The following is a 27,229-nucleotide window of genomic DNA, read 5'->3' as shown; positions in this document are numbered from 1 at the left end:
TTTTTTATTGCTATCCTTTTTCATCTCTCCCAGAAAGCCTGACAGGTAGCTCCTATCCAGCCAGCGGATCTCTTTTTTATATTGGTATTGGCGTGTTGTAATCGCACATCATTACGGAGTTCAGAGTGAGCGGGACATCCGTGCACACAGAGCTTTTACCCGGCTCCCTCCCCGCCCCCACCCCTCCCCAACCTGATATCGAGGTTGGCGTTGATAATTTCACAGGTGTCTGTAACATCGGTGGCGGTGTTCCCGTCACTGAGTCTCCACCCCAGGCCCCCTTCATTGCTGCACTGGAGTTTCTCTTTCATTATCTGAAGCCCCTCTTGTATCTCGATTACTCCCCAACCTCCCGCATGGGAGAGAAAACATATGACCCTCCATTTTCTGCGAATGTCTACTTTCACTTAACATGATATTCTCCAGGTCCCTCTGTTTTCCTGCCAATGACGTTTTGTTCTTCTTGACTGCTGAGTCGAATTCCATCGAGTGCATCTCCCCTGACTTTGTAGTCTGTTCATCTGCTGACGGACAACGAGGCTGGTCCCGTGATCCAGCTGTTGTGAACGCCACTCTGTACCAGCAGCTGTCTGAACACAAAACAGAGATCCCCGCTTTTCCATGGACCACTTTTTCTGGCACTTCTTAGGATGTTCAAGTGGTGACAGGGCCTCTGGGAGCTCTGGGGATATTTGTGGGCTTTCCTACCCTCCAGATTTAGATCATTGGGTATACTGAGGCACTGGATAGAGGAGACTCCCAAGTTCTGCTCGTAGGTATTTGGAACTGCTGTACAGGAAAAAGGCTGGCTCCTTTTTACTCTCACTTTGTCTTTAAGTAATTAAATTTGTCTTTGTCAGTATCCTTGCGAACCTCCTGTCTCGGCCTCCCAAGTACTGAGATTACAGGTGTGTGCTACCATGTCCAGCTTTCTTTATTTTTATTTTGAAATAGGTTCTCACTAAGTTGTGGGGGGCCTCAAAATTTATCCTCGGAAGTGAGTATCCTTGGAATTCAGGTTAAAAGCACCACTTTTTTGTGGGGGGGGGATGCTGGGGATTGAACTCAGGGGGCATTCTACCTCTGAGCTACACTCTCAGCCCTATTTTATTTTTTAATTGGAAACAGGGTCTCACTAAGTTGCCGAGAGTCTCACGAAGTCTCTGTGAGTCTGGCCACAAACCTGAGACCCTCCTGTCTCAGTCTCCCAAGTACTAGGACTCTAGGTGTGTGCCATTACACTGGGCTAAAAAGCAACTTTTTTTTTTTTTTTAACCATTGAAGGTCCAATTAATCTGTGACTGAGATATAATTTAAACTATTTGAACTTGGAACAAGTACTGGCTCTAGATGTGTGAAGGCAGATGTACTTTGGGGGAAGCTCTCTAGACACTGCGGAGGAGAAGAAGGCCTCCGCGGAGCCCCTCATGTTTATTTTGGGGGCTTTGATTTAGAGTGTGTGTGTGTGTGTGTGTGTGTGTGTGTGTGTGTGTGTGTGTGTGTCTGGGTGGCCAGCTGCAATCTTTCTGTTTGCAGTGGAATGCAGTGGGGTTTGCCTTTTTACCAGAGTTATTCTAAATGTTTTTTTGTACCTGGTTAAATTATGACAAGTCCTGATTTGAATAGAGCCCATTGTTTTAATTATCCCATAGTAATAAGGTAATTTTTAATTGAATGGGCAAAATGTTTTTACACCATCAGCAAAATCTGATGTTCCAAATACCTTCAACCCAGAGGAGGTTAAGAAACACTAAGGATGTTGTTCTCTGCACAGTGGTGTGAACGTTTGTGAAAACTCTGGGCCTGGGGCGGCCTTGGCAGCGTTCAGGCTCTTCGGATGCTCTTTCTGCATCCCCTCTCGGTCTTTGTGGCCGTGTCCAGGAGTTGTACGAAGCATCTCTGTTTACCCTTAGTGACGGGAGGCGGGACATCGCCTGTATTTAAGTAGGCTCCCATCACACCTCTAGGTTGTCTTCATTTTTTAAGCACCTTCTACTTGAGCAAGGTTCTGGGATGACAATTCTATTTTAGTTTAAAGCCTGTAGCACCTCAAGTAGCTTTTATTCTATTTATTTATTCAGTACTGGAGATTGAACCCAGGAGTATTCTATCTCTGAGCTACACCCCCAGCTCTATTTTACATTTTATTTTGAAACAGAGTCTCACTGAGTTGGAGAGGGCCTCGCTGTGTTGCAGAGGCTAGCCTCAAACCCGTGCTCCTCCTGTCTCAGTCTCCCAAGTACTGGGATGCGGGAATGTGCCGCCACGCCCAGCTCCCTCAAGGATCTCTGAAGCGCCGTCCTTTGCTATTCTTTTGTGTTTCCATGACATCTATATTTACAAAATAATTTTCAGTCACTTATAACCCATCACCCTTCTGGGCGGATTAGTTGAATTAGGTGAACAGTACATCCCTCAGGGTAAGAAACAAGCCGCGGAGATGAGCCGGCTTGCCCACGCCAGATGCTGAGCTGAGAGCAGTCTGGCTTCAGACTTAAGGGCTGCGGCATCAGCAGTCGCTGGATGGAGCTGTCTCGTACAGTGCTAACTAGTGAGATCTCAGAGACTAAGCAGAGCTTTGTGGGCAGAGAATAAAAGGGCTGCTTGCTACGTAGCTCGAAGCCTGGCTATGTCAGTTAGGAGAACAGCAGAGCCCCGGGATGGACTTGCAAGACACCCCTGGGATCGCAGCACACGCAGGACCCACAGGGTCAACGCTCTGGCATCTGCCTGGTCTTTGCACATTTGGTTACTGTTTTAAGATTTTGTGTCCCTGGGCGCCTGGCGACCTTGAAGGTCTAGAATTTATTTTCAGTTAGATCATGATTCAGCCTTTACGATGGTGACTGTTTCACGACCCCTGTGAGTGGCTTCTGGGTCCAGATACTTCCTGGATGTTTGAGGAGAGGCCAGCAGAAGCACTTTTCTAGAAGGTTCCTAAGATGGCGGCATATCTATTTAAATTTAAAGCCGCACTGTCGGTTACAGATGTGACTGTGGAGGGGCCGACGATGGTTGAGATTAGCGTTTGTGAGGCTGGCGTATTGTGTTCTCCTGTGATAGATGCACTGTTAGGCCGACTTGGGCAGGGGGCGGTGATGTTGTAGAGTGAACCACTATCAGTGTCTGCGCAATGTGGACGGCCACGATGTCTGCCCTCTCCACTCTCCACGAAGGCGGAGTCTCTTTTCCCGGGAGCACATTTATTTCAGAGAAGCAACCCTGACCTTCCTCTCTGACCTTCACCAAAGATTCTAAACACACGTAGAGCTTCCTAGAGCACTCCTAGGTCTGCTGTACTTGTAAAGAGCCAGGAAAGTAATTAGAAGTGATCTGGGCAAATTGGGAATCTGCGAAGTAGAAAAGAAGATGCTCTCAAAGTGATCATTACCAATAGAAAAGTAAACGGAGCATTTTTAGAAAACCAGCCTAATAGAATTGTGGTTTTGAGTAGTTTTATGGGAGATGGTGTTCAGAGTCATAGTGCCGGCTGGACTACTTTATTTCTTCTCCTCTTGATAACCTTTTTTGATGGTGCTAGAGACTGAACCCAGGGGCATTCTACCTCCAAGCTACACCCTCATCCCTTTTTTATTTTTTTATTTTTTTGGTGGTACTGGGTTGGAACCCAGAGGCTTTCTACCTCCGGGCTATACTCCCAGACCTATTTTATACTTTATTTGGAAACAGGGTCTCACTAAGTTGCTGAGAGCCTCACTAAGTAGCTGAGGCTGGCTTCGAACCCATACGATCCTCCTGTCTCAGCCTCCCAAGCGCGGGGATTACAAGCATGCGCCACCACGCCCGGCTCTCATCCCTTTTTGTAACCGGGGTCTTGCTAGGTTGCTGAGAGCCTCACTACTTGCTGAGTCTGTCCTTGAACCTGTGACCCTCCTGTCTCCGCCTCTGAAGTCCTGGGCTTACAGGTGTGCAAACCTGGCTTTGGCGACCTTTCAAAGGATTTCATAGTGCTGTTAATGGCATGACTGTCCCCTCCCACACTCTGTTAAGGGCTGGGGAAGCTGCGGGTCACGAAGGACAAATGATCGCATGGTGTCAGAGCCAGAAATAGAATTCAGGTTCTGAGCCATGACTGCAGCCGCAGGGCGCCACCTGTCCTCCCTGTTCCCCCCTGGGGACTTGTTTGTCCTGCGCCACAGGGTGCGGGCCAAGATGAGGGTCAGGGTGGGCTAGAACCCACAGAGTGGGCTCCTTGACCCCCTGAGCAGAGCAAATGATATGCAGCTTCAGAATCGGGTATTGTGACAGTTCCTGGGGCCATTTTGACCTAATGGGCAGCGTTCTTAAAATTGACAAGTGACACACGTCCTTCCCCAACCTGTGTGCTCTGTGGCGTAGTCCACTTCATTCTAAAAATCCCCTCATATATTTGTAGTTTAGAAAATGTGGTCTGAGATGAGTATTAAATGTAAGCATTATTTTTTAAAAGGCTGGTTTAATAAGTGGAGAGAACAGCCAGGCGTGGTGAGCACGCTTGTGATCCCAGCACTTGGGAGGCTGAGACAGGAGGATCACAGGTTTGTGGCCAGCCTCAGCTTCTTAGTGAGGCTCTCCGCAACTTAGCGAGACCCTGTTTCAAATAAAAAATAAAAAAACAAGGCTCAGGGTGTAGCTCAGAGATAGAATGTTCCTGGGTTCAATCCCCAGAGCCATGAAAAAAAATTTTTTTAAGTAGAAAGAAAGGAAGCTGATAGATGTACTGTCAGAGTGTTTTGTTTAGAGAACATTTAGTGGTCTGAACAGACAGTCTTACCGGTGTCAGTCCAAGGTAAGGACATTACTGCAGAAAGAAGTAACTGAGAAGAGAGACACGTTCACAGAAGCCCGGTAGCCTCATGCCTGCTCCATCTGTGTGCGAACCCAGCTCCGCTCTTCCAGGTACAATTGTGTGTACGTGTGGTCAAAAAGCCCGGGGGTGTGGTGGTGCACGCTTGTAATCCCAGCATTTGGGAGGCCGAGACAGAAGAATCACAGGTTAATCGCCAGCCTCAGCTACTTAGTGAGGCCCTTCGAAACTGAGTGAGACCCTGTTTCAAAAAATAAAGAATAAAAAATAGGGCTAGGCGTGTAACTCGGAGGTAGAATGACCCTGGGTTCAATCACCAGCACCCCACCCCCCAAAAAAAAAGCCAGGCTATAAATAACCACAGAGGCAATCCATCTTGCTGGCGGGGGAAAGCCTTTTCCACCTTTATCCTGTGGAATAACTGGAAAGCCGTTAGACTTAATTCACTTCAAAAGAATCCAAGTACCAAGCACACGCACACAAGTTTAGCTCGCCAGTTCAAATAGGTACATAAGTACCTTTTGCCATCAGGCACACATGCTGGTGGTTCGCTTTTTAAAATTTTATCAGTGCGCTGTAATCATATATCACGATGACGTTCAGAGCGATCACTTCGAGGAAGGCAGCAGTCCTGTAGTGCCCGTGGCTAAAGACGTTGCTGCCAAGTCCTTCGTGAAAGGCGGGATGGCCTCTCCCGCCATTGAACAGATCTTGGCCCTTCTTGCTAAGAATGGATCTTCCTGGGAAATTCCTTCCTCTGAGGTTTTTCTCAGCCACCGCGTGCTGTGTTGGGGATGGAGGCGTGTCCTCTGGGCGTCCCAGTCGTGTCCAGGTGTGTCACAGAGGTAGACGCTGCTGCTGGGTTGAGTCTCCTTCCGTCTTAGGGGATGAAAGTAAACTGCAAGTCTCCAGAACGTGGCTTCAACCTCAGGCCCAGCCCTTCTCCCTTGCCTGCAGAGCCTCTGTCCATGTCCAGGGGAGGCCTGTCCAGGCAGCAGAGGCCAGTCCTCACCTGCAGGCTGCCCATCCTGGCCATTGACGCAGGAGTGGAGACCCCTTACATTCAGGAAGGAGACCCTGATGTCTGCTGAGGAGTGTTCCCGTGACCAGCCTCTGCCTGGCTACTTCACCTTTTCACTCTGTGACTAGGACACCGCTTCCTTTAGCTCCGCCTCAGCGTCTTTGGAAGGTGTAAGGACTAGAAACATCTATCTTTTCTGTGGATAGATGGTTTTGTGGCTTCCTCTCTTTGTCCTCTTAGTGGGTCTCTGAAGCATTCTTATGTGCCCTTTTTGTGTGTGTGTGGTACTGGGGGTGGAACCCAGGGGCTTTTGTACCTCCGGGCTATACTCCCAGACCTATTTTATACTTTATTTGGAAACAGGGTCTCACTAAGTTGCTGAGAGCCTCTCAAAGTAGCCGAGGCTGGCTTCGAACCCGTGCGATCCTCCTGTCTCCGCCTCCCCAGCGCGGGGATGACAAGCGTGCGCCACCACGCCCGGCTTTGTGCCCATTTTTGAAAACCGAAAAGCGTTTGCATTTGCCACTAGGTGCAGAGGAAGGAGGAGAGAGAGGCAGAGAAAGGCTTGCATCATAAGCGGGGAGGGTGTTAGGGGATCTCACACGTGCCGGGGCAGCTTCTGGGTCGAACTGTGGTTGGAGAAATACTAGCATCCTTCCTCCACGCCCTGCATTGGCAGAGCACCGTTTCCCTTAGGAAAGGACGTCTGGAGTGACAACTTGGTTTGAACCACGGAGCCTGCCTTTCTAATCATGCGGCCCTAACTTCATTCCCATTTGAATTCTCATGGACCTTAAAGCTGTGTTAGCCAGGCGTGGTGGCACACACTTGTAATCCTAGTACTGCAACAGTCCCCTGCGGTGTTTACGATCGCTCCGCTGTGAGAAGCAAAGAGCTGGCCAGATATGGGGGCGCACGCCCGGAATCCCAGCACCGGGGAGGCTGAGATGGGACGTTCGCACGTTTGTGGCCGGCCTCAACTACTTAGTGATGACCTCCGCCACTTAGTGAGACCCTGTTTCAAAATAAAAAATATAGGGCTGGGGGTATAGGTCAGAGGTAGAATGCCCCTGGGTTCTATCCCCAGTAACACACAAATAATAATAATAATAATAATAATAATAATAATAATAATAATAGAAGAAGAAGAAGAAGAAGAAGAAGAAGAAGAAGAAGAGGAGGAGGAGGAGGAGATTCATGTTGCTGTTCAAAACCAGCAAGAAAGAGGCGCGAGGTTTTGTTGTTGCTGATACTGTTTCCGTCCCCTCCCGCACCCCATGGCCTTTTACGTTTCCTCAGGGGCTAGAAATGCAGAGGAACAGCCCCCCCTGGGCCGTGAACATTAAAACTGTAAATGGGATGATAGTTGAACACCCCGGGAGAGCAGAAGCTGCCCTGACTGAGCTCGCCAGGAATGATCTTATCTCCCAGCGGCCAGAGTCCGCGCTGTGTTAAGGTTGGTTAGGCACCACCGTGTGGGCTCTCGGGAGAAGTCACGGACATGGGAACAGGTCATCAGGCTGCACTCAAGCAAAGCAGCCGTCCTTTTAGAGTCAGTGTGTTCTCTGGATTTGCACAACTTACCGGTGGGAAGTTCCTTTCATTGTAGGTGTGCCTATAAAAAAGGGGTGTTCAGACAGACTTCCACAGTGGGGTCAGAAACGTGTGTTGGCTTCATAAGGAGCTTTGACGCGATGTCCAGATGTGCTTCTGATTCCTGTATTTATAAAGAGACATAAACCATACGATAACAAGTCTTGGTGACTTGTACCCGCAATATTTGCTCTTTTTTTTTTTTTATGTGTGTGTGGCACTGGGTATTGAACCCAGGGACATTCAACTGCTGACCTACATTCTTAGCCCGATTTCATTTCTCATTTGGAATCAGGGTCTAAGTTGCATGGGGCCTCACTAAGTTGCTGAGGCTGGCTGAGAACCTGCAATCTTCTTGTCTCAGCCTCCCAAGTACTGGGATTACAAGTATGTCACACTATGCCTGGCTAATATTTGTTCTTTTTAGAGTTAAAATTAAAGCAACTCTGTAAACTAGGCGTGGTGGCGCACGCTTGTAATCCCAGCATTCTGGAGGCAGAGAGCAGAGGATCACGGTTCGTGGACAACCTCAGCTACTTAGTGAAGCCATCCACAACTCAGTGAGACCCTGCTTTAAAACATATAAAGACTAAAAAATAGGACTGGGAGTGTAGCTCGGAGGTACAATGCCCCTGGGTTCCATCCCCAGTAGCGTGAAAAAAAAATTGAAAATCCCCTTTATTACCCAAGAAAATCATTTTTATGGACATTTCATCTTCTTTAGTCTTGCCTGTAGGCAGCCTCTTTTGGGGAGGTTGATTTTCTCTGGGTGAACACAAACCCTGTTTGCGTGCCCCCACACACACAGTTAACATGCCGGGCACTTTGTTCCGAGCCTCGCAGCTGTTGTGAGACAAGAGGACAGTTTGCATTCTTAGCCAGCAGCTGCCAGAAACATTTCTAATCTGGTTTTGGCAGGAAATAGCACACAAGTGAAAGCCAAATTAGGAGAAGCTTGAAAAATAAACAGAATGACATTGGATGCCACTAATACGTAGTCTGTTTTCCGCTGAAGATTGCCCTAGTGTCTGCTTAATAAAACGTGACCACGGGTCATTCTGGGCAGGCCTCTATCCAATCATGTCTGCAGTCGAAGAGCTAATGCAGGGCCTGGAATAGGCTAATAGGAGGTTATTATTGTTGTTATTAATTAATTAATTTATTTATTTTGCAGTACTGGGGATTGAACCCAGGGGCATTCTACCTTCAAGCTATACCCCCAGCCCTATTTTTTTACTCTTTATTTTAAAACAGGGTCTCACTAAGTAGCCGAGGGTCCCACTAAGTAGCCTGAGACTGGCCACAAACCACCATTCTCAGGTCTCAGCCTCCCAAGTACTGGGATTACAAGCGCGTGCTACTACCATATTGTTGTTAATTTTAAAACAATTAACTCGATCACAAATTTGCTTAATTGATTTAGTGAAGCGCTGAAAACTATTGCTTACCCAAGATGAAGCACTCATAATTAGTGGTTCTGATCCCCCCCCCTTCTGCCACACAAAGTCGCCCACCCTCTGCTGTAAAGAAAGACGTTTGAACATCCCTTCACCATTGTTTATGCAGCCGTTCTGCAATCTAGCTTATTTTTGTTGTAGTCAGGGAAGAGAACACCTCCTAATTCAGTCTCGCTCCTACAGTATAAGAGCTTTAGGAAGGCGAAGGTAACGGTGTTAGCGTGGGCCCTTTTTGACATCAAGGGAAAAAAAAAAAGTCCTCAAGTTGAAATAGCACATAAATAAATTTTTGTCTCTAAGAAAGAACTTTTGCTGAAGCCTTATCTTTGGGTTTCCGATTCTTTATGTCAAGTTCTGATTTCCGTAGAAGGCCCAGGCAGCGCCAGCTCTGAGACCCTCCGGGATGTGTGGGTTTGGGGTGCCGTCCGCGAGGGGAGGTCTGCCCACGCTCGGGCCTGTGTTCAGCTGCGTCTGGTTTCCCTTGCAGACCTTCACGGCCTGGTGTAATTCCCACCTGCGCAAGGCCGGCACTCAGATAGAGAACATCGAGGAGGACTTCCGGAACGGCTTGAAGCTCATGCTGCTTTTGGAGGTCATCTCAGGTGGGTGTGCCCACCCCAGTCCTGCCCGAAATGATCGCTAAGCGCCTGTGTAAAGATGCGTGCTTCAAAGCCCCCCCCCCAACATGGCGGGGCACGAACAAGGTGTCACTGGCAAAGGAAAGCTTTCCAAAGAGCAGTCTCCCTCGAGTCATTCTTCTGTTCTTAAAAAGGAGTAAAATCAGCAGGGCATCGTGTAATATACTTGTAATCCCAGCTGGGAGGCTGGGGCAGGAGAATCTCAGGGTTGAGGCCGGCCTCGGCAAATTAGCAAGGCTCTCAGCAACTCAGTGAGATCCTGTTTCCAAATACAAAATAAAATAGGGCTGGGAGTGCAGCTCCAAGGTAGAAAGCCCATGGATTCAATCCCTAGCACAACCCTAGCAACACACACACACACACACACACACACACACACACACACACACACAGTGAATTCTGTTTGAAACAGACTTATTAAAATAATGTTTATTCACCCTGCCCTGAAACCAAATAAGAGAAGGAAAAAAAACACTTATGTCACCGTCCACCCTGCTCCCCTCTGTGTTCTTAGCCTGGCTAGCGTGGATCCTAGAAATCACGTCATGTCCAGAATTCCAGTGTTCCTATGAGATGGCTCTGCATGCGTGAGTTAAGATCCCCTTGGAGTCCTGACTGCTGCTGGGTTTCACATGTCCGGTGTAGACATGAGCTAGATGTATCCCCCACGAGAAGCGTGACGGAGGAGTCTGCCCCGATCCATATATCTTCAGAACCAGGTGTCTAAGACCAGCCCTGGCAGCACCTCTGAGCCTTGAACTAGGCCACTGACTTCCACTCACAGCTAGCTAGCAACTCCCAAGCCCAAGGGACGCACCCGGCTTCTCTCTTTACCCTGGTGAATGTTGGCTTTTGAACATACGATCCTTAAAACTTTGCCCCTCCCCCATCGGTCTGATTGGTTGGGACCAGCGTTCCTTTACCCCGCTGGTCCCAACCAATCACACCAATAGGGGGCCAAAGTTTTAAGGATCGTATGCTTTTTTAAAATTTTTTTTGTGGTACTGGGGATGGAACCCAGAGGCATTCTACCTCTGAACTACACCCCCAGCCCAATTTCTTATTCTTTGTTTTGAAACAGGGTCTCACTGAGTTGCAAAGAGCCTCACTAGGTAACTGAGGCTGCCTGCGAACCCCGATTCTCCTGTCTCAGCCTCCCAAATGCTGGGATTACAAGTGTGCACCACCACGCCTGGCGGATCATATGCCTTTTAGACCTGCCAGGAGAATCCAGTTTGGCCCAAAAGCAGGGTAACCATTTCTGCTTGTGTCTTGGCTTGATTTTGAGATGGTGTTTCCCAGCATTGCCCAGGACGTTCTTGAACCCCAGGCTCCGACGATCCTCCCGTCTCTGAATTTTGACATCTTGATTCTGCCCTAAGGGTGACTGACTCTGCCCGCCCTGTCTTCTTTTCATCCTACAGGGGAAAGGCTGCCCAAACCCGACCGAGGGAAAATGCGCTTCCACAAGATCGCCAATGTCAACAAAGCTTTGGATTACATCGCGAGCAAAGGGGTGAAGCTGGTGTCCATCGGGGCTGAAGGTGAGGGGCACTCTGGCCCGTCTGCCGCTGGCCTCGGGCCACCTGGGACTTGAATTCGGCCTCCCTGCTACCATGTTCTGTGGCCACCCGGTGCGAGGTGGTGCTCTGCTGGGTACCGAGCTGATGGGCATGAGAACAGAGAGAGCGCCATGCGCTTGTGTGGCGCGGGCGGGGGCAGGCTCCAGGCTTCTTTGCAAAGAGTAGAGTCAAAAGCGTACATGGAGAGCTGGGCGTGGTGAGCACGCTTGTAATCCCAGTACTTGGGAGGCTGAGACAGGAGGATCGCACAGGTTCAAAGCCAGCCTCGGCTACTTAGTGAGGCTCTCAGCAACTTAGTGAGACCCTGTTTCCAAGTAAAAAATATAAAATAGGTTTGAGAGTATAGCCTGGAGGTAGAAAGTCCCTGGGTTCCATCCCTAGTACCACACACACACACACACACACACACACACACACACACACACAGAATAAAGCATGCGTGGATGCTGGCATCACTTTGAATCTAAGATAAATCATTACAATGCACCAATATGAGTATATATATTTAATAGAAAAATCCCATCTTCAGCTGGGCGTGGTGCACACGCTTGTCATCCCAGCCTTTTGGAGGCCGAGAAAGAAGGATCGCGGTTCGCAGACAGCCTCAGCTACTACTTAGGCCCTTTGCAACTTAGTGAGACCCTGTTTCCAAATAAAGAATAAAAAATAGGGCAGGGTGTGTAGCTCGGAGGTAGAATGCCCCTGGGTTCTATCCCCAGTACTGCAAAAAAAAAAAAAAAAATCACATCTTCTTCAAACCAATTATAGGAATGAGAAAGACGTACACATTCCAGCTACTGGTAATAGGGACCAATTACCAGAAAGGAAGCAGCTTCCTGGCTCTCTGTGGGAGGTGGGGAAGCTCAGAGGTCCGGGATCTGGGACCAGCCTGAGCCGGCACTGTGAGCACCGAGTCCTGCTCCCGCTGGCTGGGGAGAGAGGTCTGTAGGAAGACTCAGAGTAGAGACGAGACCGTGCTCTGTGCATTTTATTATCTAAAATTTTAGCTCGTGCAGTCTTAAGCCTTTGGAAACTCCTGGGTGGTGTTCAGTGGTCATGCATATGCAGGATCTGTGCTTATTATTAACTCGGAATTCGTTTAAACTGGAGACACTTGGCTATAAATGCCACCTTTATAACCAGACACACTGTGATGCTTATTTTTTAAAAAAAAAATATATATATATGTAGCGTTCTTCCCATGTGTATATTTCAGTAGCTCTGAAGTTAAAACTTACACACAGGGCAAAGCTCTGTACCGATGGAGGTAACGTCCCACGAACTTGTTGCCCTTCTCCCCGCCCGCAGAGATCGTAGACGGCAACGTGAAGATGACGCTGGGTATGATCTGGACCATCATCCTCCGCTTTGCCATTCAGGACATCTCGGTTGAAGGTGAACCGCGGCTAGGAGTCTTGTGTGTGTCTTGTGGAAACTGAGCTCGCGCGTTAGAATTGCAGTCGGGTACGGTGACACAGAGCCCCACTGGTGCGACTGCACGGAAGGCGCGTGAGTCGAGGCTTCACCGTTGCGTCCGTGGGGGAAGCTCCCCATCCCCACGGCGCTCTTTCACTCCCGGCGGTGAGATGATTTGGGGGAAAGATGAGCCTATGCTCAGAGGAGAAGTGGCTTTTAAAAAGAGGAGCATTCGCCGGCGTGGTGGTGCCCGCCGGTACCCCAGGACTTGGGAGGCTGAGACGGGAGGATGACGGGTTGGCGGACAAGCTCAGCTACTAGTGAGGCTCTCTACAACTTAGTGAGACTGTGTTTCAAAATAAAGAATAAAAAATAGAGCCGGGTGTAGTTTGGAGGTAGAATGCCCCTGGGTTCCATCTCCAGTACTGCAAAAACGAGCAAAAGAACAAGAAGAAGAAAATGAGGAGGAGGAGGAAGAGGAGGAGGAAGAGGAGCACTTAAGCCAGACACTGTGGCACATGCCTATAATCCCAGTAATTGGGAGGCTGAGATAGGAGGATCACAATTTTGAGGCCAGCCTCAGCCACTTAGCAAGACCCTGTTTCAAATAATAAATAAATAAAAAGGCCTGTGGTATGTATAGCTGGGAGGCAGAACGCCCTGGGTTCAATCCCTATTACCAAGAATAAACTAAAAATACAAAAGCATTTATCATGACCTTGAGCTGGCCCTGCATTGAAGTCCCTCAGGTGCCCTTGGCAGTCTGTCCCCGGGACCAGGGCCCCTGCGCCCATCCACTCGCAGAGGCAAAGGGGAGTGGGGCACATTGGGGCCCCTGGGAGGCCCCTGGCCAGGGAAGCCAGGAGGCGGGTGGGCTTCGCTCGAGTCTCCCTGAGGCCCCTTCTTCTGGGCCGTCCTCACAGAAACATCTGCCAAAGAAGGGCTGCTGCTTTGGTGCCAGAGGAAAACCGCCCCTTACCGAAACGTGAACATTCAGAACTTCCACACCAGGTAAGCGCCGGGTGCTCAGGCCGCCCCTCCCCCGGAATCCGCGGGCTTGCGGGACTGCGTGTTGGCCAGCGCTCCCTCCCCAGGCCTGAGCAGCACGGCGTGTGCGAGGGGCGCCCAGGCGGCAGGGTCCCTCCGCTTAGCACCTGCCGAGGAAGTGGGCTCGCCCGTGAGGCTGTGGGTGCCACGAGGCCTCTGCGGTTTCCTCCGAAGGGCTCGCAGTACAGCGCAGTCCTCTGGAGCGTGGGTGCAAGACCCACCCACTCTGTCCACACCTGATGCTGGAGACAGTGGCAGGATGGAGGCCCTCGCCAGGGACGGGAGGGGCGCTCACAGCCTCTGCGAGCCCCCGGGCTCTGCCCGCACACTGACCCCGCATGCTTGGTCTGTCAGCTTTGCCCGAACTCAAGAGAAGTAGAAAATTCACATTCGGACCGGGCGTGGTGGGCACGCTTGCAATCCCAGCATTCGGGAGGCTGAGACAGGAGGATCATGGTTGGTGGCCAGCCTCGGCTACTTAGTGAGGCCCTTTGCAACTCAGTGAGACCCTGCTTCAAAATAAAGATTAAAAAATAGGGCAGGGGTGTAGCTTGGAAGTAGAATGCCCCTGGGTTTCATCCTCAGTACTGTAAAAAAAAAAATCACATTCACAAAGATCACAGAGATGAGGCAGCCGCCTCACGCTCGCTTGTCTCAGTTCTTGGGAGGTTGAGACTGGAAGATCACAGGTTTGCAGCCAGCCTCAGCAAGTTAGTGAGGACTTGTTTCCAGAATTAAAAAAATGAAATAGGGCTGGGAGTGTAGCTCAGAAATAGAATGCCCCTAGGTGCCAGGCGTGGTGGCGCACGCTGGTAATCCCCGGTCGGGAGGTGGAAACAGGAGGCAGGTTCGAAGCCAGCGGCGCTGGCTTAAGAGACCCTGTTTCCAAATAAAAATATAAAATATATAATAGGTCTGGGAGTGTAGCCCGGAGATAGAAGAGTTTTCAGGAACCCCAGTACCACCCCCCCCAAAAAAAAAAAGAAAAAAGAAAAAGAAAAAAAAAAGAATGCCCCCTAGGTTAAATCTGAAGTGCCACCAAAAAGAAAGAAAGAAAGGAAGAAAGAAAGAAAGAAAGAAAGAAAGAAAGAAAAGAAAGAAAATATGTAGAGAAAATGGAGCTGGGTGCAGTGGCACAGGCCCATAACCCCAGTACTTGGGAGGCGGAGACCAGGGGAGCCAAGGTTGGAGGACAGCCTCAAGCAACTTAGTGAAACTTACGAAGACCCTGTTCCGAAATAAAAACTGAAAAGAGTTGAGGGTGTAGCTTAGCTCAGAGGTAGAGCACTTCTGGGTCCAACCCCCAGTGCCCAAAAGGAAAAGAGACAGGAGCGGATGCCCGAGGCCGACAGTAAAGGAGCGCCCTCTTGTGCTCACCCTTCTTTCTCCCGCAGGCTGTGCTGTGAGCCGAGAGCTGGCTGGGGACTGAGCCTTTGGGTGGTGGGTAGCCCAGGAGGAAAAACGGGCCTGTGGCTAAGGAGACAGAGATGAGGACGGGCCACGGGCAGATGGGAGGTTCTTTGGTTAGACAAATAACTATGACAGTGCCTGCTAAGAGTCAGCCCTGCGCCAGGCCTCGCAGCCTCCCCGGCCCTCGAGACACTGCCAGATGCTGACGGGAAGGACCAGGATGTGTACGGAGCCGGGGCAAAGCTGGGTGTGGCGGGGTGCGCCTGGAATCTCAGTACTTGGGAGGCTGAGACAGGAGGGTCACAGGTTCAAGGATAACCTCAGCAAGTAGTGAGACTGTCATTAACCTAGCGAGACCCTGTTTCCAACCAAGAAACAAAACAAGGCTAGAATGTGGCTCAGAAGTAGAAGGCCTCTGGATTCCATCCCCAGTGCCACCCAATCAATCAATCGGTTAATCAGTCATTCAGTCAATATTATAGGAAAGACAGAGGGCTGCCTGGAAGCCAAGGGTGGCTTCTGAGGGTCCTGAGAGCCCTGGGGGGCGTGTTCCCAGGACATGCTTGGGGTAGATATACTTGGGGTGTTTATGGGGCAGCCCAGGATGGAGATTCCAGGAGAGGGGAGGGTCTCTGAGGGCAGGGACGCAGGAAAGGCATCTCCCCTCCTGTCACAGGAGACAGGGCAGGGTCCCCAGGCAGGTCCAGCCTGTCGCTGAAAATACAAAGGAGGAGATCAGGGCGTGGAAGTGTGCAAGGGCCAGGAAAGATGGGCGTCCAGGGCAGCACCGGCCCCCGGATGGGGAGGGAAGGTCAGCGGGAGGCCGTCCGTTCCCCGTGCAGACCCGGCCTCAGGCTCTCCCTCCATTAACCCCATTCCTTTTCTCTTCCACGTGGCGAAGCTGGAAAGATGGTCTTGGACTCTGCGCCCTCATCCACAGACACCGGCCTGACCTCATCGACTACTCAAAGCTTAACAAGGTCATTAGGGGTGGCCCCACCTTCGCACCCGCATGTCATCCCCAGCAGGAGCACATGGCACTTAGACCACTGCTGCCCCGAGAGGGCCCCCTAGCCTTCCCATGATGCACCTGGGAAGGCAGCCAGGGAGGCCCTCTGTTAGGGACCAGGGGACCAGAGCCAGAGCATCCCCGTGTGCCCCTGTCAAGATGTGTCTGACGACTCTTGGCTTGACTTCCTGGGAAGGCCGTGTGTGTGTGTGTGTGTGTGTGTGTGTGTGTGTGTGTGTGTGTGTCTTCTAGTAATTGGGAGAAACATATGTGTGTGTTTATGTGTGTGTGTATATATAGATACATATATATGTATCTATATATAAAATGTATAAATGTTTAAAATATATTTAGATAGATAGATAGACAGATAGATAGATAGATACTAGAGGTAGAATGGCTTCCAGGAACTCCAGTACCACCCCCCAAAAAAAAAAATTAGGGCTGGGGTGTAGCTTGGAGGTAGAAATCTTCTGGGTTCCAACCCCAGAACTGCAAATAAATTACTACTTTACATAGTGTAAGATCAGACACTACTGTAAATAAGTATGTATTTGTATGAATACTCACATATATATGCATAAAAAATCACACACATGCACACACACACACACACACTGATTCAAACTTCATTCTGAAGTCAGTACTATTATTTCTCTACTTTAACAGACCAAGAAAGCAAGAGCTCAATAAAATCCGCCCAGTCACAAGGCTGGCTGGTGGCTGAGCTCAGAAATACATAATTGCCACATTTTATCTCTGAGTTATGTCCAAATGAGATAGTGTTCAGAGTCTCAGAGTTATTCCTCTTGGGTTATTTTTTTTGTGGTGGAGGTACTGGGGATAGAACCCAGGGGCTTTTCTACCTCCGGGCTATACTCCCAGATCTTTTTTATATATATTTTTAAGAAACAGAGTCTCACTAAGTTGCTGAGAGCCTCACTCAGTAGCTGAGGCTGGCTTCGAACCTGTGCCATCCTCCTGTCTCAGCCTCCCAAGCGCTGGGATTCTAAGTGTGCGCCACCACGCCCGGCTTCTTCTGTGTTTTTAATACCAAAATCTTTCTTAAATCGTTTTTTGAAAATTAAAGTTTGCACTCACCTCTCTGGCTTCACAAGCCTAACCATACAGTATGCAAGTCAGATTTGCGTGATAATACGGCTGTTTTGGGTCAAATGCATATGTGATTTATTAAATTATATTGAGTTAACTTTTTTTCCTGAAATAGTGATATATTTTGTCAGGCAAGGAAGCTGGCTTTGGGGTCTTCATTGAACACATCAAATGTGTTTTTGAAGCCTGCGCTTTTATTTTTTAATTTATGATACTAGGGATTGAACCCAGGGGCCTTCTACTTCTGAGCTATACCCCAGCCCTATTTTATTCTTTTATTTTTTAAACAGGGTATCACTAAATTGCAAAACGCCTCCATAAGTTTTGAAGGCTGGTCATGAACTTGCAATCCTCCTATCTCAGCCTCTCAACTGCTGGGATTACAAGCATGCACCTCTACACTCGGCTAAGCGTGAACCTCTCAATCTCCTACTGTATTACAAATGACTGCGCCAACAGCAGAACATCACAGCTTCCTAAGTTGCCTGTCACAATTGATGAAGTGTGTTCTTAGTGTCTGGGGATGACAGCACGTGCCTGCACTCCCAGTACTTGGGATGCTGAGACAGGAGGACCAGAGGTTCTGGGACTGCTTCAGCAATGTACCCAAACTCTCAGCAACCTAGCAAGACCCTGTCTCAAAAACAAAAAATAAAAGGGTTGAGGGTGTAGCTCAGAGGTAAAATGGCCCTGGGTTCAAAAGAAAAGAAAAGTTATCCTAGGCTAATTCTTTTTTTTTTTATTTTACTTTTTTCTCTTCACTCTTCCATTTCAGAGTCACAGCTTATTTCCTTAATAAGTCAAAATGATATATGTCAAGTCTTCTGGTTTTTCAGCATTTCAGTGTACGCCTCAGGTCACATTTATTTTAAATATAGATTTTTTTTTTTTTTTTTTTTTTTTTTGGCGGTACTGGGGATGGAACCTAGGGGCAGTCTACCTCCGAACAACATCTCCAGCCCTGTTTTTTTTTTTTTTTTGTATTCTTTCCTTTGAAGCAGGGTCTCACTGAGATGCAGAGGGTCTCACTAAGTAGCTGAGGCTGTCCACAAACCGCGATCCTCCTGTCTTAGCCTCCAGAATGCTGGGATGACAAGCGTGCGCCACCACGCCTGGCTATTATAGATATTTAAACAAGGTAGTCTTTAGAGCCGGGCGTGGTGGTGCACGCTTGTCATCCCAGCATTCTGGAGGCTGAGACCGGAGGATCGCGGTTCGCGGACAGCCTCAGCTACTTAGTGAGGCCCTCTGCAACTCAGTGAGACCCTTTTGTGATTTTTTTTTTTTTTTCTGGTCCTTGACCACACAAAATGCGACCTTTGCTCCTCACAGCCCCTGGTGTCCTCAGGAGTGAGCTTACGGGCAGCACCTCCCAGGCATAGCCCCGGGAAGCCGGAGTCAGCCTTCCCCGCGACTCCCTTCCAGACCAGAACAGCGCGCCTCCCGTGAACTCCCCTAGACTGGCCGCAGTTGCGTGGCCACGGCCTGGGCGGTGAGCTGGGAAGTGTTCACGGCGTTCTTCCTTATCAACCAGAAAATGTCTTCAGAGCTCGCCTCCCCTCCGCAAAGGGCCTGCCCGCTTAGACGCTGGCTCATGGCTTATGGAGTGGGGCGTGCAGGGATTGTGCGGCTCCTGTGATCTGGGCGTGTTTCTCTAAACATTTGAAGTGATCGGGAAAGAGAAGCAGGAGAGTTTATTTCTCTGACTGTGGCCATGGGTGGGCGGGAAGGCATCCTTCCCAAAGGGAGCTATATAGAAAATACTGCCCGGAAGCCCGGTTTCAGTGTTTTAAATGATTGCTTGTGGGTTTTTCCATGCAGGATGACCCCATAGGAAACATCAACCTGGCCATGGAAATCGCAGAGAAGCACCTGGATATTCCTAAAATGCTGGATGCTGAAGGTGAGTTGAAAATTGTTTTTACAGAGAATTGGAAACGTCTGTGGAGTATGAAGTTGTGGCCCTGGAGGGCACGCTGTGAAACTTAATTGCAAAGTTCCATCTGAACTTAGTAACTTACCATTCCTGACAAATTTTGGTCTCAAGCCACATTAATATTAGAGTATTAATATTGTTAGTATTAATACTACTGGTATTTGGGTATTATGCTATTAATATATAGTATCTTGTATAGATTATTCATAAGTATGTATCTTAAAAATCTTGATCAAAATCAGACCAGCAAAATTAATAGTGATAGCATCTGGCAAAAAAGTTCAGCTATAATTAAGAAGCAGAATGCTGTGGTTTATAACTGAGTAGGGGTGGTACTGGGAATTGAACCCAGGGTATCCTACTTCTGAGTTTCACCCTCAGCCCTTCTTTTATTTTGAAACATGATCTCACTAAGTGATTGAGGCTGGCCTCAAACTTGTGATCCTCCTGTCCCAGCCTCCCAAGTACAGGTATCACAGACATGCACCACCACGCCTAGCTGGTGTATCATTTTTTAAAAATATTTTTCTGTTTATTTTTCAATACCATAATTATTTTAACCACATGGAGAGAAGTTTAGCAAATAAATATCTTCGTGACATACATAAAGCAGGAGGACCCTTCCTTCTAGCTAGAAATTATAGAATTAAATATAAAACATGGTATAAAATTTTTTGTGGTACTGGGGCTCCTGGAAGCCCTTCTACCTCTGGGCTACACTCCCAGACCTATTTTTACATTTTTATTTGGAAACAGGGTCTCCTAAGCCAGCACGCACGGCTGGCTTTGAACCTGCGCGATCCTCCCGTCTCCGCCTCCCAAGCGCGGGGATTACAAGTGTGCGCCACCACGCCTAGCTAAAACATGGTATAATTAACTGTTGGTATACCATCTAGACTTCCACATTTCATTTTTTAATCAGCCCAAATTAAATGTATTTTTCTTCATTCTGAAAGGATGTCTGTGCATTTTGCATGTGGAGCACCCATCTGTGGACTCACCTCAGATAGTTTTTGTGTCTCTCTTTTTTATTGGTACTGGAGATTGAACCTGGGGCTTTCTACCACTAAGCTACACCCCCCAGTCCTTTTAATTTTTTATTTTGAAACAGGGTCTCACTAGGTAGCCGAGAGCCTAAGTGGTGCAGGCTGGCTTCCTATCTCAGCCTTCCAAATACTGGGATCCCAGGCACGCCCTACCATGCCTGGTTTCCATGCCCTTTTTATGCGGTGAATTCTTGTGGGCTGTACTCGTGGCGCACCCTTAAAGCACACTATGTGGAAACCATTCACTCGTTTCATTGACCCGTGACTCACCACCGTCGGGAGGCACTGGGGACGCTCGCTGTGAGCAGGCCGCTGCCAGACGATAAGCTAAGTTCCTGCCCTGATCACCTACGACTCTGTGGTTGCCGACTCTGTTATTCTCTAATGGGATATAACTTCCACTGACAAGAACTGGTAAGGAAAAGGAAGTGCTTGAGTGTCGCCGGCTGTCGATCTTCCATTTCGCCTTCTCCAGTGATTCCGTGAGGGCCGCGGTCACAACTGATGGCGAACTGCTGGCGTTGAGCAGCAGAGGTTCTTTGCCCGCAGAGCCTGGAGGCTCTAGGTCTGAAAGCCACACGCTGGCGGGGCCTGCAGGCGCCGGGGCAGGGTCCTTCCTTGACTCAGCTTCTAGGACCCCCAGACACCCGTGGCTCGTGGCCTTGTCTTGACAGGCTTTCTTCTGTGCGTCTTGCTGTGTCTCCTCCTTTATAAGGACAATGTTGGGGTGAGAGCCCTCCCGCTCCAAGTAACCTCACTTTTGCCTGATCACATCTGCAAAGACCTTCTTCCAAATAAAATCATATTCACGGGTCCCGCAGGTTAGAACGTCAGCTTGTCTTTTCGGGGAACATGGTTCAACCCAAACCAGTCGTCTTTCAATTAGGTCACCAACACTGCCCACTTATTAACCTCACCATCTTAGCAAACCCAGTTTTGGGTGCCAACACCTGAGCGTACTCTTTACAATTCTGCCTTCGGCTTTCTCCGTAGCTCTTTAGAGGTAGAGAGTCGCTGGAGTGGGAGCACAGAGACTGGCCTTTGCCTCTGTGCCCTTCTCAGTCCTTCAAAATAAGTTCCTATGTTGTGTGGCTTCTCCATTCACTTCCCTTATGACAGATACTGCCAGGCGTTCTCGAGTTAACAGCCAGGGCAAATTCGTAAATTCATCTTCCAGTTGTCAACGCTTCCCAGTATCCTGAGCGGAGGGCGCGTCACTCCCAAAGGCTCACTAATGATGACGAGCGCGGTCGACCCGCTTCATTACAACTCTGCCCCTCACGCCTGCTCTTTCCCCCGCCGCTCGGCCCCGGCCTGCACGTCTGTCCATTCTCTCTCCTTTGAGGCTGATGGTTCACTAGCTCTCGTCTTTTCCTCCTCCTGGTCCCCCATTACTTTCTTTCGTCTTCCCTTTTCAGTGGTTCAGAAGAACGCTCGCACCCCGTGTTCTTGTCTTTGAGGACTCAATTCTCATGACTCCTCTGGTGAGCAGTCACAAACACGATTGCCACCAGCACGGAGCACACTGCGATGTAGCTGCCCGACATGTTGACCCCAGGAAGGCGTCGCCCTTCACATTTTTGCCGTCTGCGTTGGGACTCGCTGGCATCGCGACTCTTTCTCATTTCTCGGCTCTTCTGTTGTGACGTCAGGCCCAGGGCTCCTCTTCCCCTGTTAAGGCCTCTTGGCAGGCCCTGGCCTCCTGCCCGCTGCTGCTGGCGTTACCTTTTGCTATCCTTTGGTCTCTAAACCCACGTGGCTGACTGGCCCTCTCCCCGCATACACTGGACCTGTTATGGTGAAAACTGGCCATATTCTTCTCATTGTAACCATCCACCCACTTGACGTGACTCTGGGTTTAGCTCCTTGGGCACACATGCTCCTTGGATCAGCCTGCAAGAGGGAGCTGGTTGACCCTGAGCCTCCCTGTGCGTAGAGACAGAAAGCCCCTGCGTGGGGGCTGGAATTCCCAGGGCCTGTCTGGCCAGTCGGGGCTCTTCTGGGCTGGCCATGCCCTTCTCCTGGGCAATTCCTTCCTCAAAGAGAAGCCCTCTGCAGGGTGGCTTCTCTCATTTGAACCAAGATTGAAGCAGAATTCCAAGATCTGGAGAAGATTCCAGGCTTCTCCAAGGAAGCACCCAGCAGAAGTTGGCTGGGATCAGAACATCCACGCTGTTAATCTTCTTTTCTGTAGCAGATCTAGAACACTGTGCCAGACCCCTGAGAGAGCCATCATGGCTTCTGTGTCTGGTTACTATCATGGTGTCTCTGCCGTGCAGAAGGTGAGGACGTCAGCATGGGCCACTGCTCATCCTCCACCTCGTGTTTCCACTTTATATTATTTTCCTCTTTCTTTGCCTCCCTCCCTTGGGTAAGGAGACCTGTTTTCTATCGAGAAGATTCCACCCATTCACACAGTCTCATATACTTCCTGTTAACTGCTCCTGCCACTGGGAGCAGGGTTGGGCTGTAGGGAATCACAGGTACCGGTGTCAGTTCACTCCATCTCTGACAGACACGAGTCTGTGAGCGTGGTTAAGGAGACACTGACCAGAAGCTGGTGTCGGCAAGGCGGGGGAAGACGGGCTGTGTGTCCTGGGCTCTGTCTCTCGCTTCCATGGCTCGTTCCAACAGCTGGCCCAAGTCCTAGCAGGAGTCCTAAGGAGCCCAGCCCGCGTGCCCTTCTCCATAGATTTTAGGCTGCTTTTGCTGATTTCTGGAGCACCGTGGTAAGTATGTAGAGAAGGTCTTAGGAGGCACACGCTCTCCAGTGAGTCCATCCTTACACCCGGGGTGGCTGAGAGCCCCGACACTGAAGAGCCTGGGGGCGGGGGGATGGCCGGACCGTCCTTGCCAGGATCTCCAGCACCTCGGACTGACATGCCCAAAGACGACTGAACCTAGAGGAAGAGCCACACACGCTGACACGTGGCAGACACGTCGACACGCTAGATGCATTTTTAAAAGCCCTTCGAGGTGCTGAGCACAGGCCCCGGCGTGAGCATTAAAAGCCCGCGTGTTCTGCCGTGCTGTCCCCGCGGTCCTTTTGAGCTTCAGGGCCTGTGACACAGCGGACCACCGGTTGGTGGAGGCCAGTTTCTTCTTCTCTTTGTTCACCTTGGTTTCTCCTCTTCGCCCCTGTGTGTGTGTGTGTGTGTGTGTGTGTGTGTGTGTTCGTGTCCTGTGTTATTTTCTCCCCACCAGACATTGTGAACACTCCCAAACCCGATGAAAGAGCCATCATGACTTACGTTTCCTGCTTCTACCATGCTTTCGCGGGAGCGGAGCAGGTATTTAAGCTTCGGCCCGGCCGGCTGTGCGGCCTGCTGTGTGTGCGCATGCGCGCGTGAGCGCTCCCCATCCTCCCGCAGACTTTCTAAGGGCTTTATAACCACTTAACGCAGCACATCCCCAAATGCAAGTACTTTTTAAAAATGGCCTTCACTTTACAACCTTCCTGAAGTACTTTTATCTGGGTCCCCCCCTTCCAAGATATTTCCTGTATTTCAGTAGTAAATTATGGGGAAAATGTTGATGCTTTTGGGGGGGGTGGTGATTAAAAAAAGAGAAAGGTATAGAAATTGAAACCGAGCCACATGCTTGAGGCATGAGGGGGGGAATTTGACGAGGAGAAATGAATGCCTTGGTCACGTCGCCCTGTTCCCATCCGCCTGCAAATCACACGATGTGTTACGACATCTTTCAAGAGGAATCTCGGTGTTAGGGAAATCGTGAAAGGGTAACGCAGTTATGACCTCAAAAAGCATTACATTTCTCAAGACACTGTGCCTGAGGGACCGTCTTCAACCCTTGCACGTTCTCCAGTCCTTCGGCCGCCCCCTTTCATCACACGGGGAATCCCTGCAGGCCGGTTGGACTGAGTATGTGCTATTTCTGCAATCCCGTTAAAGACCGTCACTGGGAAATGATCACACATGGAAACCACGTGGCTTTAGAGGACAGGGTGTGGGACAAGTTGAGGGGAACTTCTTTTTCTTTTTTTTTTTTTGGTACTAGAGCTTGAGCCCAGGGGCATTCTACCTCTGAGCTACACCCTAGCCCCATTTTTATTTTATTTATTTATTTATTTATTTGTTTGTTTGTTTATTTATTTTGGTGGTACTGGGGTTCCTGGAAACCCTTCGACCTCCGGGCTACATTCCCAGACCTAGTTTTAGATTTTTATCTGGAAACAGGGTCTCTTAAGCCAGCGAGGCTGGCTTTGAACCTGCGCGATCCTCCTGTCCCTGCCTCCCAAGCGCGGGGATTGCAAGCGTGCGCCACCACGCCCGGCTCCCATTTTTGTTTTGAAACAGAGTCTCGACAGATTGTTGAGGCTAGCCTCAAACCTGTGCTCCTCCTGTGTCCGCCTCCCAAATATTGGGAGCTCCCGGCTGATGCTGCACCTTTTGATTCACAACAAGACCTTAATCTGAGACTTGTCGCCCAAGTTTCCCCCAAAAATGTCAATAGAGGATGACTTGTCACCACCCTCCTGGCTGGTTAAACAGTAGGTTAAGCCAAAGCATAAAGCAAGCTCAGTTCTGCGGGAGGAACCTAGTCTACTCACGTCAGGGGGTTGGGTTCTCTGTGGATTTAAGTGCAGCGACACACACGCCTGTATATTCAGGACCCAGTGACTTTTGCTTCGTTTTCCAAAGGCCACTGCCACACAGGGAGCTCCGGCCATGGCATGAGTGTTGAGAGTGGGCAGGTGGATGTACCTCTGGGGGCCCGAGATCTTGGTTTCCTTGACCCATACATTTCTGTTACTAACAACTCGCTTGCTGTGTTCCAAAGCTTGCGTGTGAGACTAGTGTTCCCTCCCTGCCGTTCCCAACAGTATATTCAGCCTGCTGTGTAAGCCCGTGTGAAAACTAACCCCCCAAAAAGGTGTGCAGTGACTCACGGTGTCAGAAAGCCCTGCCTCTGGTGTCCTGTCCCGCCCTCGCCTGGACGCTGTGCCATTTCAGCACGCCGTCGTCCCCCTGGGTCGTCACCTCTTGCCCGCCACGTCCGTCTGCCCGCCCATCCTTCCGTCCGTCCGCCTCTGTGTGCGCGCCGTCCCCGTGTGCAGCCGTCCGTTTACCTATTGTGTTTTGCAGGCCGAGACAGCAGCTAACAGGATATGTAAGGTTCTTGCTGTGAATCAAGAGAATGAGAGGCTCATGGAAGAATATGAGCGACTAGCAAGTGAGGTAAAGGACCCCGGCCGCTCGCTCTGTCCACTCGCACCCTGGGGTGCGGCCCCCGGGGACGGATTGCCCCTGGGTGGTTGTTGGTTTTTTTTTTTTTTTTTTTTTTTTTGCATCTTCATATCTGGATCTCAGACTTGGTTTATACTGTAGCCACTAAAGTCCAGGGACAAATGTGGCCCTGGCTGTCTTTCCAAAGACCCAGAGCACAGGGGAGCCGAGGGTTTCCAGTGGTAGGAAGCGATCTCCCCTCTCGGCTCTGCCCGCTCAGTCTCAGGCCCCTGGAGGACGGTGCGACGCTGTGTTGCTTGTCTTTTGATTTTTGGTCCTGGGATAGAAGCTGGGGGCATTCTACCTGCAAGATATACCCCCAGCTCTTTGTAATTTTTTTGTTTGTTTTTTTGGAACCAAGGTCTTTCTAGGTTGCTGAGAGTCTGGCCATGTTACTAAGGCTGTCCCCTAGGTCTTCCTAGGTAATTTTTTGTTTTTGTTTTTTGGAACCAAGGTCTTCCTAGGTTGCTGAGAGTCTGGCCATGTTAGTAAGGCTGTCCCCACACCTATGATTCTATCTCAGCCTCTCCGGTACTGAGTTTCTAGGCGTGCAGCACCACGCTGGCCTGCCTTTCTTTGTTACTGTTTTTCTGACTCGTGGACCCCCGACATCCCATGGATGCTTTCTGAATGGCACTGCCTGTTGAGAGCAGGTGCCTCTGGCTGTGTCTGTAAACCTACAGAGGAGAGCTGGGAAGAGGCTCTAAGATGCCTGGGGGTTGGCGGCCCCAGATCCTTGCTTGGAACCCTCTGTTCCTCTTTTTGTCCTTATCACAGCACACGTAGCAATGAGGCCATTGCCTTGCTGCTGCTGGGCCGTCTTGACCGTTGTGGGAGCATGGTTGGAGCAAGGTCTTCTGAGCCCACCCACAGGCACAGTGTACATGCACGGGCCCAGATCACTTATCCTCTGACTTAGTTTACCTGATCCCTGATACATGTCCTGTGCTGGGGAAATGGTCAGGACACTTGGAATAAACCTTCGCAGCCAGTCTAGAGCAATCCAGTCTAGTGTACCAAGTTTATATTTTCATACTGCTGCTCTGGGAAAATTTTTATTTTTTGGGCATGGGGGGACTTGTTTTTCTTTTCTTGATTTTTATATTATTGCTGTAGACCAGAAGTTAACTTGATGGTGTTAGGGCCAGGGATAAACTTCAGGGTTGAGGTAGGGCCAGGATGGAAGGCTGGGCAGTCCTGGGTGATGAGATCCTTCCTCTCCTTACTTGGTCTTTCATTTATCTTCCTCAACCCCTTGGACTGCAGACACATCACCATCTGAACTACTTTTAATTCTAGTCTGTCGTCCTTTTCCCAAGTTATCAGGAGGGAGAAGTATAGCCAATGAGGCTCTCAACAGATCGTGTCCAAGACTTGGGTAGCAAGAGAAGGGGGATTGCACTCATTCTTGGGAATCCACTGCCATTTTTACTTACATCTTGTGGGTTAGCTTAAAAGCTAGGTGTTAACATATACTTTGGCTCCGAGTCAGTCCCAGGCTTATAGTACGTTTGTCTAGCAAAGAGGTTCATTAGACTTGAGCTTATTTTTTTAATGCATTTTAAGTTAAACCCAATTTGTTGCTGAAATTATACTACATTCTTACCATGTCAGTTTTTTCTGTTTTCCTTTTTTCTTTCTTTCTTTTTCTTTTTTTATTCAAAAGCTCCATCCAGCATTTGTCTGCTAATGCCTGTGAATGTCACATCTTTTGTAAAACACGACTTTGCGTGCTGACTTTGGGTTTTCGACCTTGTGTATGGCGCCGTTGGGTGGGTGACGAGTGTGGCCCTGGGTGGACAGTGGAAGTGTCACTCCATCACCGTGCCCCTTCTCCCTTAAGTTAGGGGCGTTGTGACCATACTGCCGTCATTTGGGGAACATCTGGTTAGCCCATTCCAAATCAT

At 49.6% G+C, this 27,229-nt stretch overlaps 1 protein-coding gene across 1 annotated transcript in view; it reads left to right on the top strand.

The window, feature by feature from the left end:
• The window catches only part of ACTN2 (actinin alpha 2), a gene marked incomplete at both ends in the record, with an annotated part of 69,673 nt that overhangs the window by 22,464 nt on the left and 19,980 nt on the right, over positions 1-27,229 (top strand). Inside the window, 8 exons of the mRNA XM_080717072.1 lie at positions 9,366-9,480; positions 10,941-11,060; positions 12,408-12,494; positions 13,439-13,526; positions 15,874-15,952; positions 18,916-18,997; positions 23,281-23,366; positions 25,182-25,274. Coding sequence (XP_080573198.1) covers positions 9,366-9,480; positions 10,941-11,060; positions 12,408-12,494; positions 13,439-13,526; positions 15,874-15,952; positions 18,916-18,997; positions 23,281-23,366; positions 25,182-25,274 — 750 coding nt within the window. The remainder of the gene's footprint in view (positions 1-9,365; positions 9,481-10,940; positions 11,061-12,407; positions 12,495-13,438; positions 13,527-15,873; positions 15,953-18,915; positions 18,998-23,280; positions 23,367-25,181; positions 25,275-27,229) is intronic.

This window comes from Muscardinus avellanarius (genome assembly GCF_963383645.1).
Source record: "Muscardinus avellanarius genome assembly, chromosome: 20".
NCBI classification, from domain to species: domain Eukaryota; kingdom Metazoa; phylum Chordata; class Mammalia; order Rodentia; family Gliridae; genus Muscardinus; species Muscardinus avellanarius.
The sequence above is the reverse complement of the archived record's forward strand: the minus strand, read 5'-3'. Positions and strand labels throughout refer to the sequence as shown.